The following is a 16,339-nucleotide window of genomic DNA, read 5'->3' as shown; positions in this document are numbered from 1 at the left end:
AGATCATTTACAACAAAATGGAGCCAAGAGCATACAATGGATAAAGGAAAATCTCTTCAGCAAATGGTGCTGGGGAAACCAGACAGCCACATACAAAAAATTGACACTAGACCACAACCCCACACCATATACAAAAAATAATTCCAAATGTATTGAAGACTCGGATATAAGATCTGAAACCACAGAATACACGGAAGAAAACATAGGTGAGATACTCAAAGATGATGACATTGATCTTAAAGATGTCTTTGGGGTCTTAACTCCAACAGCAGGGGAAACAAAAGGAAAAATAAGCAACTGAGACTATATCAAAATAAAAATCTTCTGCACAGCAAAAGGAAATCTATCACCAAAAGAGATCCTACTGATTGGGAGAAAATATTTTCTCATCATATATGCAACAAAAGATATATATCCAAGATATATAAAGAACTTTATATAAAATATATAAAGAACTCACATAACTCAACAACAACAAAACCCCACAAATAACTCAATCAAAGAATGAACAGATATGAATAGATACTTCTCCAAAGAGGACGTATGATAACCAACAGGATCATCACCACTTATTTTCCAGGAAATGCAAATCAAAACCACAAAGAAATGTCACCCTGCACCTGTGAGAATGAGCTATATCAAAAAGACTAGAAACAAGTGTTGGTGAAGGTGTGGAGGAAAAGAAAACCTTGTACACCATTGGTGGAAATGTAAATTGGTGCAACCACTATGGAAAATAGTATGACAGTTCCTTAAAATTCTAAAAATATATCTACTGTACTTCTAGGTATTTATCAAAGATTATTAAAATAGGGATTCCCTGGTGGCCTAGATGTTACGCCTCAGCACTACCATCTACATGGTCCACCTTGATGGCCTGAGTTCCATCCCTGGTCAGAAAGCTAACCTACATGGTGCAGCAGATTTCTCCTGCTTTGCCTACTGCTCCTCTTAGCAGTGTATTTCAGTAGATCTGCCTGTTTGCTCCCCACTCTATCTTACTTCCCCCACTTCTGGCCTATACCCCAGTTCTTCTAAGCAAAAATAAATAAAATCTTTTTAAAAATTATTAAAATACTAGTTCAAAAAGACATATGCACTCCCATACTCATTGCGGCGCTGTTTACAAAAGCCAAAATACGAGGACAACTAAAGTGCACAATGACTGATAAATGGATAAAGAAAATGTGGCATATATACACAATGGAATACTACTCAGCTATAAAAACAAAATCAGATTAAATCACGTTATTTGCTACAACATGGACAGAACTTGCAGGGATTATGTTACGAGGAAATAAGTCAGAAGGAGAAACACGTTGCTATTTAAATTGACTTGTGGGGTCTGTTTAAATATTTGGAAAGTTAGGGGCCTCCCTGAAGGTACAGGGGTTAAGTCTCAGTGCTATCAAGCTATGGCCAGCCACTGCAGCACGAGTTCAATCCCAGCCAGGGAGCTACCCACATGGAGCAGCAGACCTCTCCTGTCTTGTCTGCTGCTCCCCTCAGCAGTGTATTTCAGTAGATCTACATGTTCTGCTCCCCACTTTGTCTCTGGTGAATCCTCTCACTGCCCCCACCTCTGGTCTCCAACCCAGTTCTTGTATGCATAAATAAATACAAACAAACCTTTAAAAAATATTTGGTAAGTTAGACTTTTGTCTATGATATAAAATTGCAAAATTTCCCTTGCTTATTTGTTTTGACTCTGCTTTTGGTGGGTTTTGCCTTGTAAAATTCTTTTTATTTTTATATGTTCACACGACCATTTTATTTTATTTTTTAAAGATTTATTTATTTATGCATACAAGAGCTGGGGTACAGGCCAGAGATGCAGGGGGTGAGAAGATTCACCAGAGACAGAGTGGGGAACAGAACAGGCAGATTGGCTAAAGTACACTGCTGAGGGGAGCAGCGGACCAGTCAGGAGAGGTCTGCTGAGCCATGTGGGTTGCTCCCTGGCTGGCTGGGGATTGAACTCGTGTTGCAGAGGCTGAAGATTGCTTCATAGTGCGTTGCTTAACCTGCTGCGCCACCAGGGAGGGCCCACACATGACTATTTTAAATAATGTTTTGAACCTTATTTAGAAAGGCCCTCTCCATTCTGAGAAATACATATTTTTTTAAAAAAACTGTGTTTCTTCTAGTATTTTTGTGGTTTAAATCTTTGAACTTTCTACTATGAAAAATAGCTTTTTTTCCCAATTGTATATAGTACAATTATACATGTTATAGTATATTTTAGAATGTTAGTATATCATATATAATAGTATATATTTAGCATTATAGTATAAAATAGCATATTATGGTATAATACTTATATATTATGTAAAAACATACATAATATAGTAAAATGCATTTTTAGTTATACATGTAAAATTTATATATTCAGAAAAATACCTCTCATGGGTCCTCTGTGTTTACTCTACTTCCCACCAAATCCAGCCTCCTTAACATGCCTTTTAAGTCCTCTGATAATTCAACCATTCCAATTCCCTCCCTCAATATGTCCTTTCATATATCTGTGTTCTAAAAATCCCAGACTGCTCACCACTCCCAAAATAGAACTTTCATTTCTTGCCCTTGTTTATAGTTTCTCTCAACATGGCATTCCTTGCCCTTTTTATCCCAAAGTTTAGTGACAGTGAGATTTACCTGAGATTTTGTTAAAAGTGTAGTTACTGAAATATATCACCAAGATTTTGATTCAAAAGTTCTAAGGAAGTACCCCCAAATAATTCAGTCCAGTTGATAGGTTCCACACTTTGAGAAATATTAGTATTGTAGAAAGAGAGAAGACTTGGTTTTGCTTCCCAGACCTATTAATTATATGGTTTTATTTTTTTTAAAGATTTATTTATTTATACATACAAGAACTGGGGTACAGGCCAGAGGTGTGGTGGGGTGAGAGGAGTCACCAGAGACAGAATCGGGAACAGAACAGGCAGATTGACCGAAGTACACTGTTGAGGGGAGCAGCGGGCAAGTCAGGAGGGGTCTACTGAGAGGTCTGCTGTGCCATGTGGGTTGCTCCTTGGCTGGCCGGGGATCCAATTCATGCTGCAAACAGCTTCATAGGTTGGGTCTTAACCCCTTGAGCCAGTAGGGAGGCCCTAATTATATGGTTTTAGAAAAAAAATTAATTTTGCTAAGATTCCCTTTTCCCTCATGTAGTATGTGGAGGCCCAAACATGGTGGCAGACCTAAAGAGAGTGAATTTTTATGACTGTTTCTGAAGATCTTATTCAACACCTTCCTGTGAAGTCTTTATGCTACTTGTTAGAATTATGCTTTCTTTTTACTCAACTAGTACGTTTATCTTTCTATTTAACATTTACATCATTCTCTCATTGACATAGTTAATTTATTAGCCTGCCATTCTGGCTTGTAAATGCTTTGTAGGAGAGGATACTGTCTTCTTCACAATTGTATTAAGTGCTTTCTGTTTATCTTGTACATTTCAATACTAAAAAAAATATTTTGTCCCTTAAGGTTATTTTTATTATAAATAGGTATACTTAAATTTTTAATATAGTAAAATAATAAGTAACAATATTGTAAAACAAAAAACTGTGACGCATTAGCGAAAATTTGATAGCCACATAGATTTTGTATATGTGCTGCCGAAGCGAGCACAAGCCACATAGATTTTGAAAGCTTACTCATATAGGGAAATAAAGTCTCATTAATCAAATCTTCCACACCTATCCCAATCCCATCCCCTCTATTTACTAAAGGTGAGATGAGAGCTGAAACTGAGGACAGGTTTGTTGAGTTATGGTCAGTAATTATATCAATCTAATTCTTCTTAATTTTTTCAAGAAACAACATAATCAAAAGAATACAGGCTATCCAAAACACTGGGAAAGGTTATGAAACTCAGAACCTCTATGTAATGCTGAGTAGAATTGATGACTACCAGAAAAAGGTGATGCACACCTGGACCAGGAAGCAGAAAGCTCTAGAGCAGAAACGGAATCAGTGCCTGAGGAAAATGACACACTTATTTAGCAAGGTAACCTGTTTTCTATTTCTTCTCCCAGTGTGTTTTAAGAAAAACAGAAGTTTTGAAAATAACATTTGCCTGGAGATAGCATGTACATTAGTTTCCTAGGGCTGCTGTAACAAATTTCCACAAATTTGATGGCCTAAACCAGGAATATTATCTCACAGTTCTAGAAGTCAAGCCGTTGGCAGGCTCAATTCATTCTGGAGGCTCTGAGGCTGAGGGAGAAATTTATTTCATACCTTTCCTCTAGATTTTGGGGATTGGAGACAATTCTTGGCATTTCTTGACTTGTAGCTGCATAACTCCAATCACTGCTTCTATCTTTCCCTTCTAGCTTTCTTATGTGTATCCTATGTTCTTCTTTTCTGACTTATAAAGCCAACATGTTGTTGGATTCAAGACCCTGGTTAACCCAGAATTATCTCATCTTAAGATCTTAGCTTAATGACATCTGTAAAGACTCTTTTCAAAATAAGGTCTGGTACGATCCAGTCCATTGACTTTCATCCTAAATTGACAACAGGAATAGTGGCTAGATTCTAGATGACAAAATATTAGGAGATATTTTCAGAAATGTTCAACTCCTTCCTAATCAACCCACATCCACCAGTCTATAGATATGAAACATTCTGAAGTCACTGCTATCCAAATAATTCTTGGTGATTACTATTCTACTCAAAACTACTGGAAAAGTATGTTTTAATGCCATGAGTTTGCAAGAAAATAGATAACTTGCTTACATAGCACCAGGCACAAAAAATCCTGTTAAACTCTGATACCCATTCATTATGTCCCATAAATGAATTCTAGAAACATTTTATATCTATAGATTTTCTTATTTCACTAAGTTAGCTGTAAAATTAGTTTATTTGCCATTTTAGAAGGTACAGAGAGACTTCTCATCAGTCTGAGCCAAATCAAACATATCCTAAATTTTCCACAAGTTATATTTTAATTATTAGTGCTACTTGTTTAAAAAAAAAAAGATACTTTTGATAGTTTTTGACTTGGAAAATATAGTCAACATGGTAAGGCAAGATGAGTCAGCAGTTTCATAAGCTGTCTAACAGGAATCAAGATATTTAGGGCATTTCAGAGGTCAAATAAGAGTCTAAGGTCAGAAAGCCAGAATCTAGATGATGAAGTGGATATTCAGGTATAAAAAAGGGAGAAGAAAAAGCAAAAAGGTGAGGAAAGTAGTAATGCATGAATACCTTACACTGTATCAAGATATTTGTTCTGCTACCAGATTGGATTAAAACGAACCCCCCACATACAAACTAAGAGCCCTTGTAAACCACATAAATTTTCTGAACTTCAGATCCCTGTGTGTAAAACAAGAATAACAGTACCTACTTCATAAGGTTGTTATAAACACTAAATGAGTTAATATAGAAAGCATCAACTTTCAGTAAATATTTAGTAAATGTTAGCTATCAATGCATTTATATAGTATTTCACAAGGTTTTTTAAAAAGATTTATTTATTTATGCATACAAGAACTGGAGTGTAAGCCAGAGGTGCAGGGGGTGAGAGGATTTACCAGAGGCAGAGTGGGGTGCAGAACAGGTGGATCGACTGAAATACACTGCTGAAGGGAGCAGTGGACAAGGCAGGAGATGTCTGCTGTGCCATGTGGGTTACTCCCTGGCCAGCCAAGATTAAACTCATGCTGCAGTGGCTGGCTATTGCTTGATAGTGCTTTTTCAACCCCTGCGCCACCAGGGAGGCCCTTTTGTTTTTTTTTCAAGCTTGGTTTTCTCAAGATGCATTGCCTTTTATTTATTTTTTAAAATTTATTTATATATATTTTACATCATTGTTCATTTTTAAATAATGTTTGCTTGTTTTCCCCCCCTCAGGTGAAGTCCCCATTGAATTTCCTCCACCAATTCACCAGTTTTTAAGGAGTGCTTTGCAAACTTTTTTTTTTTTTTTTTTTTAGAAATGAGAGGAAAGAGAAGATAGAATTAGCAACTTACCAAAAGTCACACAGCTAGAAAATGAGAGGAATAGTACTAGAGCTAAAGGGACCAAGTATTTTCTATATCACACTGCCACTTCTGAAAATTGTGTTTTAGGGTTGGGGTAAAGGTTGAGGAGTAGTTGGAGAAAGGTAAAAAGAGAATAGCGAAAGAGGATTTACAAATTCATAGAAAAGGAAGAGTCATAAATTTAGTCTAGGGCCAGCTCAAAGCACCTTCCTAAAGACTCTGGCCCTTTCTTTTCATACTTTTCTTTTCCTGATTTGTTTTTAGCTCCAAGAGACATACCACTTAAATCTTAGTCAACCTATCCCCCTGATCATCGACAAAAAACAGGTACCTGCATCTACCAAATTTGTTCAACAGCCCTTCCTACAGCTACTAATGGAAGAGGACAGAAAATCTGACATATTCAAGAAATTTAGGTATGTGACAGGAAAAATTGACATTATGTGGGGATCTAATGTTTTTTTTGTCCTATCTAAAAGTCTCCCCTTTCTGATAATTGTGATATGGTAGAGAGTCTAAGGGAGTATTTATTTTCTTAGCCAATTTAGCAAGAGATTTACATGTATTTCTACTTAACATCTATTTTGAGTTCCTTTTAAAAAATGCTGCTTCTTCCTATTAAGAAACAAATTATTTTAATAATTCACAATGGAGAAACTTCGAAACATCACCCTTTTTTTAAAAAAATATTTATTTATTTAAGCATACTAAAGAGCTGAGGTGTAGGCCAGAGGTGCAGGAGGTAAGAAGTTTTACCAGAGACAGTGGGAAGCAGAACAGGTAGATCAACTGAAACACACTGCTGAGGGGAGCAGCAGGCAAGACAGGAGATGTCTGCTGCGCCATAAATGGGTTAGCTTCCTGATGGGGATCAAACTCATGCTGCAGAGGCTGGAGATAGCTTGATAGCTGAAACTTTAATCCCTGAGACCTTTCTTTTCTTTTTTTTTTTTTAAAGATTTATTTTATTTTATTTATTTATACAAGCACTGGGTACAGTCAGAAGCGCGGGAGGGTGAGAGAATTCACCAGAGCCAGAGCGAGGAACAGAGCAGGCAAAGGGACCGAAGTACTCTGCTGAGGGGAGCAGTGGGCGGCAGGAGAGGTCTGCGCGCCATGTGGGACCCTCCTCCGGTGGCCGGGGAGCAGCCGGGGATCGAACCGGCACCGCAGAGGCTGCGGGCAGCTTCGCAACCCAGCGCTCAACCGCTGCGCCACTGGGGAGACCCGAGACCTTTCTTTTCTTAAAGGAAGTATGACTTTTGAAAAGGAAAGGGAAAGGATTATGGCTGGAAAAAAATATCCTATATACTCCATGAAGCTAAGAGGTAGTTTTAAATTGGATTACTAGATGAAATCATGGAAATACAGCTTTAGTAACAACTTCATCAAGTTCTTCTGTTTTAATCCATCTCTCAGCCAAAGTGGGCATAGATAATGTTCTTCAGTGTAAGGGAGGACAGGTGGTAATGAAAAAAAGAGGGGAAAAGTAGGAATCATAAGAATTCCTTTATCTCAATTCCACAACTAGTTTCAACTATTAGCTATCCTCTTGATGTTTTGACTTGCTATGGAGCTCAAAAAAGTTTAATGTTCTCTAATTTTCTAGACAAGAAGACCAGATGGAAGCCATCTGGAACGCTGATCTGTCCACTTCAAGTTACCCAATAACAGAGAAGACAGCAATACATTCACTCTGGGCCCAGCTGGGTGGGTACCCAGGTATTCCTATGCTGCTCCAGTTAGACGTTCAGTCTACCTTCAGAAAATCTCTTGCATCCATTCAATCACAGTAAGTTAGGGACTGGGAGTATTTTGTTATCTGGCTTTAAATCACATGCCCTGATTTCCTAACTTGAATCTTTGTTGCAACATGAGTGTTACAAAAGTAGGCACTTGATAAGCAGTTAGACTTACATCAGTCATAAAACAGTACAGTAAAATGAGCTTTAGTCTTTCGTGTTTCACTTCATATTCCTGAAGAAGTCACTACTGGAATAATATAAGCAAAAACAAAACAGTTGTAATATCTAATCTAACACATACAGATATACTTCAGGTTTTTTTTTTTTGTTTTTATTTTTAACTGAGGTAATATAGGGGTGCCCCCATTAGGCATTACTATCACAGAAACTCCACCAACTCACCCGTACTCCACTGCCATAGACAATTCTGCCTTTCTCCCTCCCTGTTTTTTCCTCTCTCCCTTGGTGTCTTAGTTCTGTAATCAGTTATCAACAGTTAGTTTTTCTGCTTGTCTTTACCATTAACACCTCCATGCTGCTCTCCATAAGACTGGTATAGATCCACTTTGAATTCCACTCTTAAGGACTTGTTATTGGAAATGCCAGAAAGACCATAATAGAATGCTTTTGTCCACATCATGGTTCAGAAACATGATCTTAAATGCAGCTGTCATATCTAGGACCAATTTGAGGTAAATTAGGTGAGGTAATTTGGTGCTTATTTGAGGGTACACCAGAGACTTGGAAAGAATAGATAAGGTGATAGGTGGTTCCACATTTCCAAATTCAGTTAAAACAAATTCTCACTTAAACCACTGGAAATCATTTTGGTGGAAGTGAAGAGTTTTGGATTATGCAGTACCTCTTTCAGGACAAAGAATTATTTAATGTTCTAGAAAACTGAATTTTGGTAACCTGACTTTACAAAACAGTCTGATTTATTCTGGTAAAATCCAAGTCATGAGATAAGAAGAAATAGTGTTAATTCACAAATGTTTTCAAGTAGCAGGCATGAAGTAAGACATTCAATATTCTACAATGCAACACAATAACAGCAAGAATATTACTATATAATGTATACAATATAGAATCCTATAACATGAACACAAGTACTCATGAAAAAAGTTATGAAACAGATATAACCATTAAGTTAAAAAAGCATGACTCATTAGTTTTCTACTTAGAAAGCAACTTTATTCTTGTCTCCCATTCTTCTTTACATATTTAGAGTTATTACATAGGTTATTTTAAGGGACAACATTGCTATTATGACTAAAGTGTTTGAAACAAGATATATATACATTTTTCTTTGAATAATAGTTTCCTTATCTCAATTCCATCACTAACCTCAACTATCAGACAACCTCTTGACCTAACTATACTTTTTAAAAATTGAGGTAATACTGGTTTATAACACTGTATGAGTTACAGGTATACAGTTTCACATGTCAACAACTGTATATACCACACCCTGCCCATGACCAAGTATCTAGTTACCATCCACCACTAACGGATGGACCCCCTCTATCTGTTCCACCATCATCCCACCCTCCTCCCCCATAACCACAATTCTGTTGTCAGAGTCAAGGGTTTGCTTTTGTTTTGCTTGTTCACTTGTGTTTCTTTATATTCCATATATGAGTGAAAGCATATGTTGTCTTTTCCCCTCTGGCTTATTTCACTTAACACAGTTCCTTCAAGATCAATCCATGTTGTCACAAATGGCAAGATTTTGGTCTTTTTTTTATAGCTGAGTAGTAATCTATCCATATATGTATATATTATATAGTATATATACACGTATATAGTATTCCATTATGTATAGCCAAAATGAGCACTTAGGTTGTTTCCACTATGTTGGACTAGTGCTGCACTGAACATAGGGGTGCATATATCTTTTTGAATAAATGCTTTTATATTCTTCAGATAGATAACTAAGAAGTGTAACTGTTGGATCATATGCCAGATACATTTTTTTTGAGGAACCCCTATAATGTTTTCCATAATGGCTGCACCAATTTATATTCCCACCAATGCATAACGGTTCCTTTTTTTTTTTTTTAAAGATTTATTTATGGAAAGGAAGTACTAGGGTCAAAATAAGGGAAGGGTGCAATTGTATGGGGAATATAACCAAAATGAAAATGCATACATTGTGCAAAAATGAAAAGTGATGTAAGAATTAAATAAAATAAAGTATTAAAAAATAAAAAATATAGGGGCCTCCCTGGTGGCGCAGCGGTTGAGCGCTGGGTTGCGAAGCTGCCCACAGCCTCTGCAGCGCCGGTTCAATTCCCAGCTGCTCCCTGGCCACTGGAGGAAGAGCCCACATGGTGCACGGACCTCTCCTGCTGCCCGCTGCTCCCCTCAGCAGTGTACTTCGGTCCTTCTGCCTGCTCTGCTCCCTGTTCTGGCTCTGGTGAATTCTCTCACCCTCCTGCGCTTCTGACTGTACCCAGTGCTTGTATAAATAAATAAATAAATCTTTAAAAAAAAATATATATATATAAGCACTGAAAAAAAAAAGATTTATTTATGCATACAAAAACTGGGATGTGGGGCCTCCCCTGGTGGCGCAGTGGTTGAGCGCTGGGCTGCGAAGCTGTCCACAGCCTCTGCAGCGCCGGTTCGATCCCCAGCCACTGGCGAGGGTCCCACATGGCGCACAGACCTCTCCTGCCACCCACTGCTCTCCTCAGCAGTGTATTTTGTCACTTTTCCTGTTCTGTTCCCTGCTTTGGCTCTGGTGAATTCTCTCACCCTCCTGCACTTCTGACTGTACCCCCAGTGCCTGTATAAATAAATAAATAAATCTTTAAAAAAAAAAACTGGGATGTGGGCCAGAGGTGAGGGGTGTGTGAGAGGAGTCACTAGAGACAGAGTGGGGAGCAGAACAGGCAGATCTACTGAAGTACACTGCTGAGGGGTGCAGCAGGTGAGAGAGGAGAGGTCTGCTGCGCCTTGTGGGTTAGCTCCTTGGCTGGGGATCAAACTCACGTTGCAGTGGCTGGCAATAGCTTGATAGCACTGTGTCTTTAACCCCTGCACCACTAGGGAGACTCATAAGGGCTCCTTTTCATCCACACTTCTGCCAACACCTACTGTTTTCTTCTTGATAATAGCAGTGTGCAGTAAAATCTCATGGCAGGTTTGGATTTACAGTTTCCTAATGATAATCAATGTAGAACATCTTTTCATGTGTCTGTTGGCTATTTGTAAGTCTTCTTTGGTGAAATGTTTATTTTGATCCTCTGCCTATTTTTTAACCGGGCTGTATTTCTGTTGTTGAATCATGTGAGCTTACATATTTTTTTATCTCTTTTGTTTCTCCTGCTATTGGAGATAAATCCACTAAGACCAACGTCAAAGAACTTACTACCTTATGTTTTTTGTATGTATTTTATGATTTCAGATCTTATATTCAAATCTTTAATACAACTTGTATTAATTTTAACATATGGTGTAAAACAGCAGTTTAATGTATTTTGCATGTGGCCATCCAGTTTTCCCAGCACCATTTATTGAAGAGACTTTCCCTTCTCCATTGTATGCTCTTGATTCCTTTGTCAAAAACTAGTTGTCCATTTACATGTGTTTATTTTTGGGTTCTCATTCTATTGCATTGATCTGTGTACCTATTTTTATCCCAATGCCATACTGAGTACTATCACTTTGTAGTTTTGTTTGCGGTCAGAGAGCATGATATGTTCATTCTTTTTCTTAGGATTGCTTTTGATGTTTGTTGTTCCATCACAAATTTTAGGATTTTTGGTTCTATTTCTGTACTATTGCATTGAACCTGTATTTGCCTTAGGTAAAATGGCCACTTTGACAATATTCTTTTAACCCATAAGCATGGAATGTATTTCCATTTCTTTGTATCTTCTTCAATGGGGTCTTACAGTTTTCAGTGTACAGGTCCTTTGCTTTCTTGGTTAAATTTATTAACAGGTATTTTATTCTATTTTTTTAAAGATTTATTTATTTATCCATACAAAAACTGGGGTACAGGCCAGAGGTGTGGGGGGATGAGAGGATTTACCAGTGACAGAGTGGGGAACAGAACAGGCAGACTGACTGAAATACACTGCTGAGGGCAGCAGTGGGCAAGACAGGAGAGGTCTGCTGCACCATGTGGGTATCTCCCTGACCAGGGATCGAACTCATGCTGCAGTGGCTGCAGATAGCTTCATAGGTTGCGTCTTAACCCCTTGCGCCACCAGGGAGGCCCCTTTTATTCTTTTTGATGTAACCATAGTAGTCTTGTTTTCTGTATTTCCTTGTTTCTTCATTGTTTGTATACAGAAACACAACTGATTTTTGCATATTGATTTTTTGGCCTGCAACTTTACTGTATTCACTTATTGTTTCTAACTTTTTTTGTGCCCATGGAGTCTTTAAAGTTTTCTATGTCATTTAGTCTATTGATAGTTTTACTTGTTTTCCAATATGGATAACTATAGTGATAGTTTTACTTCTTTTCCAATATGGATAAATTTATTTCTTTTTCTTTCCTAATTGCTCTGGCCAGTACTTCCAATACTATGTTAAATAACAGTGGTGAGAGTGGACATCTTTGTCTTTTTTTGGTCTTAGAGGAAAAACTTTCGCATTTGTTATATCATTTGGTTTTATTATGTCTAGGTATGTTCATTCCATACCCATTTCTTAAAATTTTTCTCATAAATGGATGCTAAATCTTAAAATACTTTTTCTGCATCTATTGAGATGATCATATGATTTTTTATACTTCATTTTGTTGACTTGCTGAATCACATTGATGACTATGCATATGTTGAACTATCCTTGCAAACCTGGAATAAATCCCACTGATCATTGTGTAAAATTCTTTATCTTTTTAAGGTACTGTTGAATTTGCTTCTCTCATACTTTGCTGAAGATTTTTATGCTGATGTTCATCAGAAATATCCGAAGTTCATCAGAAATATTGGCTGATAATTTATTTTCTTGTGTGTTTCCTGCCCTTGTCTGATTTTGGTGTCAGCATTATGCTGGCCTCATAAAAGGAAGTAGGCGGTGTTCCCTCCTTTTGAGTTTTTTGGAAGAGTTTGACAAGAATGGGTATTAGAGGGCCTCCCCGGTGGCGCAGCGGTTGAGCACTGGGTTGCGAAGCTGCCCGCGGCCTCTGCCGCGCAGGTTCGATCCCCGGCTGCTCCCCGGCCACCAGAGGAGGGTCCCACATGGCGCGCAGACCTCTCCTGCCGTCCGCTGCTCCCCTCAACAGTGTACTTTGGTCCTTCTGCCTGCTCTGCTCCCTGCTCTGGCTCTGGTGAATTCTCTCACCCTCCCGCGCTTCAGACTGTACCCAGTGCATGTATAAACAAACAAACAAACAAATAAATAAATAAAACATGCCTCTATTAAAAAAAAAAAAAGAATGGGTATTAGATCTTCCTTGAATGTTTGATAAGAACTCTCCAGTGGAGTTATCTGGTCCTTTGTATTGCGGGAGGTTTTTTTTATCACTGTTTCAATTTCTTAACTTGTGATAGGTCTATTTAGGTTTTCTCTTTCTTCATGAATCAATCTTGGGAGGTTGTATCAATCTCTTTCTTCATGAATCAAGGAATTTATTCATTTCCTCTAGGTTGTCCAATTTTTGGCATATAGATGTTTGCAGTAGTCTCTTATAATCCTTTGTATTTCTGTGGCAGTTGTCATGTCACTGCTTTATTTCTAGTTTGAGACTTTTCTCTTTATTTCTTAATAAGTCTAGCCAAAGATTTGTCAATTTAATGAAATTTTCAAAAATCCAACTCTGTTTCATTGGTCTTTTGTAATTTTTCTGTTTTCTATTTCACTTATTTTTCCTCTGATTTTTATTATTTCCTTCCTTCTGTTGGTTTTGGGTTTCAGTGTCCTTTTTTACCTACTACCTTTAGGCATAAGGCTTATTTGAAATTTTTCTTGTTTCCTGAGATGAGCCTGTATTACGATAAAAGGATCTGACAGATCTAAGATTTTTCAAGCTATTCAATTTTTTTACTTATTGTCTTGATAGTGTAGCAACCTCCTGCAAATTTTTTCAAAAATTTTCTGTGCACTTACTTTTTGGTTACAAAAATGAGCTCATTTTAGACATGTTTTTAACCTGTATGTGTTTCACATAACAGTATCTATTTGAAAGTTTTCTATATTAACCCTACATCATAATTTTTATTGGTTGTATGACATTTATTATACAGATCTATCATAATTTACTGAACTATTCTACTGATAACAATTTGGCTATTTTTTAATATTACAAATTATACTTGAGCAAATATCCTTCCACAAATTTGTATATGTATATGGCAACTTACTTGTGGAAATTTAATTAAAATATTTTTTCTAATTATAAAATTAATGCCTAGTCATCATAGAAAATTTTAAAAATACAGACAAGTAATAACAAACACTGTGAATATTTAGGCCACTTTCTAACTGCAGATATAAGAATACTGTCTCTTAAGTAATAAGCTATTGCCAATCCCTGCTCTTCCTGATTTTGGTTCAGAGAGACATCCACCTTGTTAAAGTGATCTATACATACCAATTCACTAGTTTAATTTTGTGAACTCTGGAGTCACTCTAATTTTCTCTTAGAAATCATCTATATTCCCACAAGTATGTTTTAGAACAATTTGTAATAAGATTAATTTTTCATCTTGTTTCCAGGTTTAAGAAGATTCCCAAGTGACTGCAAAATTAAACACAAGCACACTGAAAGTAAATTTTAATATTTCAATTAAATGCCTATTTTGCTATTTCCTTTGTGTACATACATTACTTTGTCTAGCCTTTACTTTTATAGCCTGCCAGTAGTTTTTCAGGTTGAACATGTCTATTTCCAGGCTACTACTATGACCATTCAAGAACACAAAGCTTCACCAAATTGTGGAGTAGGCTGTCATGAAAGGTACATGTATGACCCCTGGCATGATGGCAAAGTGGTAGAGTCTACCTTCCCCAACTCAAACCCAAAGATGCTTCAGAAATAAGAAATGAATGTATATAAAAAAGGAAATAATACAAAACAAACAAAACCAGCAGACCTCTGGATGGTCAGAAGGTCGTTATGATTTTATTCTCTAGAGTAAGGGGAAGACCACATTCCTAACACAGGATAGACTGGAGAAGAAATTTTGAATTGAGCTCTTCTCTGTCTACCAGAATAGATCAGTGCCCTTCCCATCAGCCCAACTATAATACTGAAAATAGGGATCAGAGGGGGATATACGGTGAAAATAAAAACAAAACAATATATGCTAGCTCAATCAACAAGCATCTAAAGGCCTCCTTTGCACCCAAGGGCAAAGCCCTCTGATGAGAGTGATACTTAAGAGGTTATTCAAAGTTGGAGCCCCCTTCTTCATTAGGAGTGGCACAAGTTAACCTAGACTTTGAGTCCTCCTACCACTTTCTCCATCCATTATATACCACCAAGATAACTGATGCCCATGAAGAGAAATGACCTCACAGGGACAAATAACTAGAAAGGCAATAAACTGAATAACCTATTCTAGATTATAAGAATTGATAGAATTCAAGAGCCAAATAAATGTTCCCAAGGAGGATACTGATAGTGAAGCACAAACAATTGTAAAGAACCAAGGAGGATTACTGAATATTCAAAATATGGTTGAAATAAATTCATTAGATGAATATAAACACCAAATGGGCATAGCCTAAGATCATGTCAAGAAACTTTTCCAGAAGATATACAGAAGGAATAAGAGATGAAAAATATGAAAATTAAAATATACCAGACTATGCTCAGAAATGACTGCATTAAATAATAATCTTAACAGAGAGAAAGTGTAAATGAGGGAAGATGATATATGAAAAAAATGAGAACTTCCTAAGAAAAATGGATATTGAAAGGGTATGTGGGGTGATAGTCACATATAAAAAAAAGAATGCTAATATTTAATGAAATTTAATAACTCCAAAGGCAAAAATCTTAGAACTTGGAAAATTTTAAAAACTTTCTGAGAAGAGCAACTCACCCACAAAGAAAATTACACAGAATGTCAGACTTCTCAGGAGCAACATTAAAGACAGGGAAATAATGAAACATTTCCAAATACTGAAAACAGACACTCTGACTCTAAAATTTTATATTCAGTTATCACTTAAATACGAGAATAATAAATACATTCTCAGACTTTCAAGGTCTCAGCAGATTATCATAAAAATCCTTTTTGAAGGTACTCTTGGAGAAAGTAATCTATCAAACAAAAAAATTTAGGAACTGTCATAAAATATAAAATATTGAGAATAACTCAGTAAAGTATGTTGTCTAAAACTGCACAACATATACATAGCATTATAAACATATATGTTTATAAAACAAAGTGGGGTACAGGGTGTAACATGCAGAGGGAGGTAAGAGTCTCTGTGTAAAAATGTTTGCCCTGGGCCTCCCTGGTGGTGCAAAGTGTTAAGATGCAACCTATGAAACTGTCCACAGCCTCTGCAGCACAAGTTCGATCCCCGGCCAGCCAGGGAGCTACCCACATGGCGCAGCAGACCTCTCCTGTCTTGCCTGCAGCTCCCCTCAGCAATGTATTTCAATTAGTCTGCCAGTT

The 16,339-nt window shown here is 37.1% G+C and overlaps 1 protein-coding gene across 1 annotated transcript in view; it reads left to right on the top strand.

Annotated features, from left to right (window-relative positions):
- The window catches only part of FAM186A (family with sequence similarity 186 member A), a gene marked incomplete at both ends in the record, with an annotated part of 47,292 nt that extends 32,844 nt beyond the window's left edge, over positions 1-14,448 (top strand). Inside the window, 4 exons of the mRNA XM_084256122.1 lie at positions 3,823-4,015; positions 6,268-6,419; positions 7,613-7,795; positions 14,427-14,448. Coding sequence (XP_084112248.1) covers positions 3,823-4,015; positions 6,268-6,419; positions 7,613-7,795; positions 14,427-14,448 — 550 coding nt within the window. The remainder of the gene's footprint in view (positions 1-3,822; positions 4,016-6,267; positions 6,420-7,612; positions 7,796-14,426) is intronic.
- Positions 14,449-16,339: the final 1,891 nt, after the last annotated feature.

The sequence above is a fragment of the Talpa europaea genome, assembly GCF_964194135.1.
Source record: "Talpa europaea genome assembly, chromosome: 15".
NCBI classification, from domain to species: Eukaryota; Metazoa; Chordata; class Mammalia; order Eulipotyphla; family Talpidae; genus Talpa; species Talpa europaea.
The sequence above is the reverse complement of the archived record's forward strand: the minus strand, read 5'-3'. Positions and strand labels throughout refer to the sequence as shown.